Source organism: Daucus carota, chromosome 1 (assembly GCF_001625215.2).
Source record: "Daucus carota subsp. sativus chromosome 1, DH1 v3.0, whole genome shotgun sequence".
NCBI lineage: Eukaryota > Viridiplantae > Streptophyta > Magnoliopsida > Apiales > Apiaceae > Daucus > Daucus carota.
The window spans coordinates 208729-211228 of NC_030381.2; the positions used below are offsets into that span (position 1 = coordinate 208729).

The 2500-nt window shown below is 34.8% G+C and overlaps 2 protein-coding genes across 2 annotated transcripts in view; both read left to right on the plus strand.

Annotated features, from left to right (window-relative positions):
- Positions 1 to 918: 918 nt before the first annotated feature.
- Positions 919 to 2500, plus strand: part of LOC135151230 (DNA-directed RNA polymerase subunit alpha) — a 5232-nt gene continuing 3650 nt past the window's right edge. Inside the window, exon 1 of the mRNA XM_064089033.1 lies at positions 919 to 2500. This exon is cut by the window's right edge and continues 3650 nt beyond it. The gene's annotated coding sequence lies outside the window, so the exon portion shown is untranslated.
- The window catches only part of LOC135151214 (small ribosomal subunit protein uS11c), a 417-nt gene continuing 303 nt past the window's right edge, over positions 2387 to 2500 (plus strand). Inside the window, exon 1 of the mRNA XM_064089003.1 lies at positions 2387 to 2500. This exon is cut by the window's right edge and continues 303 nt beyond it. Coding sequence (XP_063945073.1) covers positions 2387 to 2500 — 114 coding nt within the window.

Genomic DNA, 2500 nt, shown 5'->3' on the forward strand with positions numbered 1-2500 from the left:
ATCCAATAGGATAAAAAGAAAAAAATAAAATAATAATACTATATTAAAATAAAAAAAAAATTAATATGTTTAGTTAGCTAAAAAAGCAAGATATACAAATGATAATAGACATTTTGAAAATTTGATTATTCGCGAGGAGCTGGATGAGAAGAAACTCTCATGTCCAGTTCTGTAGTAGAGATGGAATTCAGAACCAACCATCAACTATAACCCCAAAAGAACCAGATTCCGTAAACAACATAGAGGAAGAATGAAGGGAATATCTTATCGAGGTAATCATATTTCTTTTGGTAAATATGCTCTTCAGGCACTTGAACCCGCTTGGATCACGTCTAGACAAATAGAAGCAGGTAGACGGGCAATGACACGAAATGCACGTCGCGGTGGAAAAATTTGGGTACGTATATTTCCAGACAAACCGGTTACAGTAAGACCCGCAGAAACACGTATGGGTTCGGGGAAAGGATCCCCTGAATATTGGGTAGCTGTTGTTAAACCAGGTCGAATACTTTATGAAATGGGTGGAGTAACAGAAAATATAGCCAGAAGAGCGATTTCAATAGCATCCTCCAAAATGCCTATACGAACTCAATTTATTATTTCGGGATAAAAAAAATCGCGGGTGCCGGTTTGTTTCTTTGGACAAACAATATTTCTTTTTTTTTTTTGTTCACTCTTTCTTTTGCATTGAAAGAATAGATTCTAACAAAATTATATGATTCAACCCCAGACCCTTTTGAATGTAGCAGATAACAGCGGGGCTCGAGAATTGATGTGTATTCGAATCATAGGAGCTAGCAATCGTCGATATGCTCATATCGGTGACGTTATTGTTGCTGTGATCAAAGAAGCAGTGCCAAATATGCCCCTAGCAAGATCAGAGGTGGTCAGAGCTGTAATTGTACGTACTTGTAAGAACTCAAACGTGATAACGGTATGATAATACGATATGATGACAATGCTGCGGTTGTCATTGACCAAGAAGGAAACCCCAAAGGAACTCGAATTTTTGGTGCAATTGCCCGTGAATTGAGACAGTTAAATTTTACTAAAATAGTTTCATTAGCTCCGGAGGTATTGTAAGGTCTTATAAAAAAAGAAAATACCATCATATGGTTATAGTAAAGTATTTGAAAGAAAGAGATTAAGAAATATTATATTCATAATTTTTAGTAGATTGTGTCTCATGCATATGCCTTTAATTGAAATAAAAATTCATAAAAAAATAAGTAAATAAATATGTTTATTATATCAAAATTGGGAGCACCAAGAAATTTAATTCACCATGGGTAGGGATATTATTGCTGACATAATAACTTCTATACGAAATGCTGATATGGATCGAAAAAGGGCGGTTCGAATAGCATCTACTAATATCACTGAAAATATTGTTAAAATACTTTTACGAGAAGGTTTTATTGAAAACGTGAGAAAACATAAAGAAACCAAAAAAGATTTTTTGGTTTTAACCCTACGACATAGAAGGAATAGGAAAAGATCTTATAGAAATTTTTTAAATTTAAAACGGATCAGTCGGCCTGGTCTACGAATCTATTCGAACTACCAACGAATTCCTAGAATTTTAGGTGGGATGGGAATTGTAATTATTTCTACTTCCCGAGGTATAATGACAGACCGAGAAGCTCGACTAGAACGAATTGGCGGAGAAGTTTTGTGTTATATATGGTAATCTTTCTAATATACGAATTGGGTCCGAAACTTCTTATTTGTGAAAACAAAAAGAAAAGGGGCGGGTTGTCTAATATCGTTCCTCCTCCATCAATTGATACTTCAAGGAGGCTTTACCTGTAATGAAAGAACAAAAATGGATTCATGAAGGTTTAATTACTGAATCCCTTCCCAACGGTATGTTCCGTATTCGCTTAGATAATCAAGATATGATTCTAGGTTATGTTTCAGGAAAGATCCGACGTAGTTTTATACGGATACTACCAGGCGATAGAGTAAAAATTGAAGTAAGTCGTTATGATTCAACCAGAGGACGTATAATTTATCGACTTCGCAATAAGGATTCGAAAGATTAGGTGTTTTTATCAACTTCAACATTCCTTTCGTGAGAAGATGATTCGAGATGAAAAATTCCAAGAAACCTATTTTCTTCCAAAAAATAGATTCAGAATTCAAATGAGGAATGCCAAATATGAAAATAAGAGCTTCTGTTCGTAAAATTTGTGAAAAATGTCGACTAATCCGTAGGCGGGGACGAATTATAGTAATTTGTTCCAACCCAAGACATAAACAAAGACAAGGATAATCAGACTTGTTAAAACACCCCATGTAAAAGTAAAAAAGGGAGGGAGTCCTTTTTGACACGAAATGGATATATCCATATATCTCTGACTCATATTTATGAGATGCAAAAAATATGGCAAAAACTATACCGAGAATTGGTTCACGTAAGAATGGACGTATTGGTTCACGTAAGAATACACGGAGAATACCAAAGGGGGTTATTCATGTTCAAGCAAGTTTCAATAAT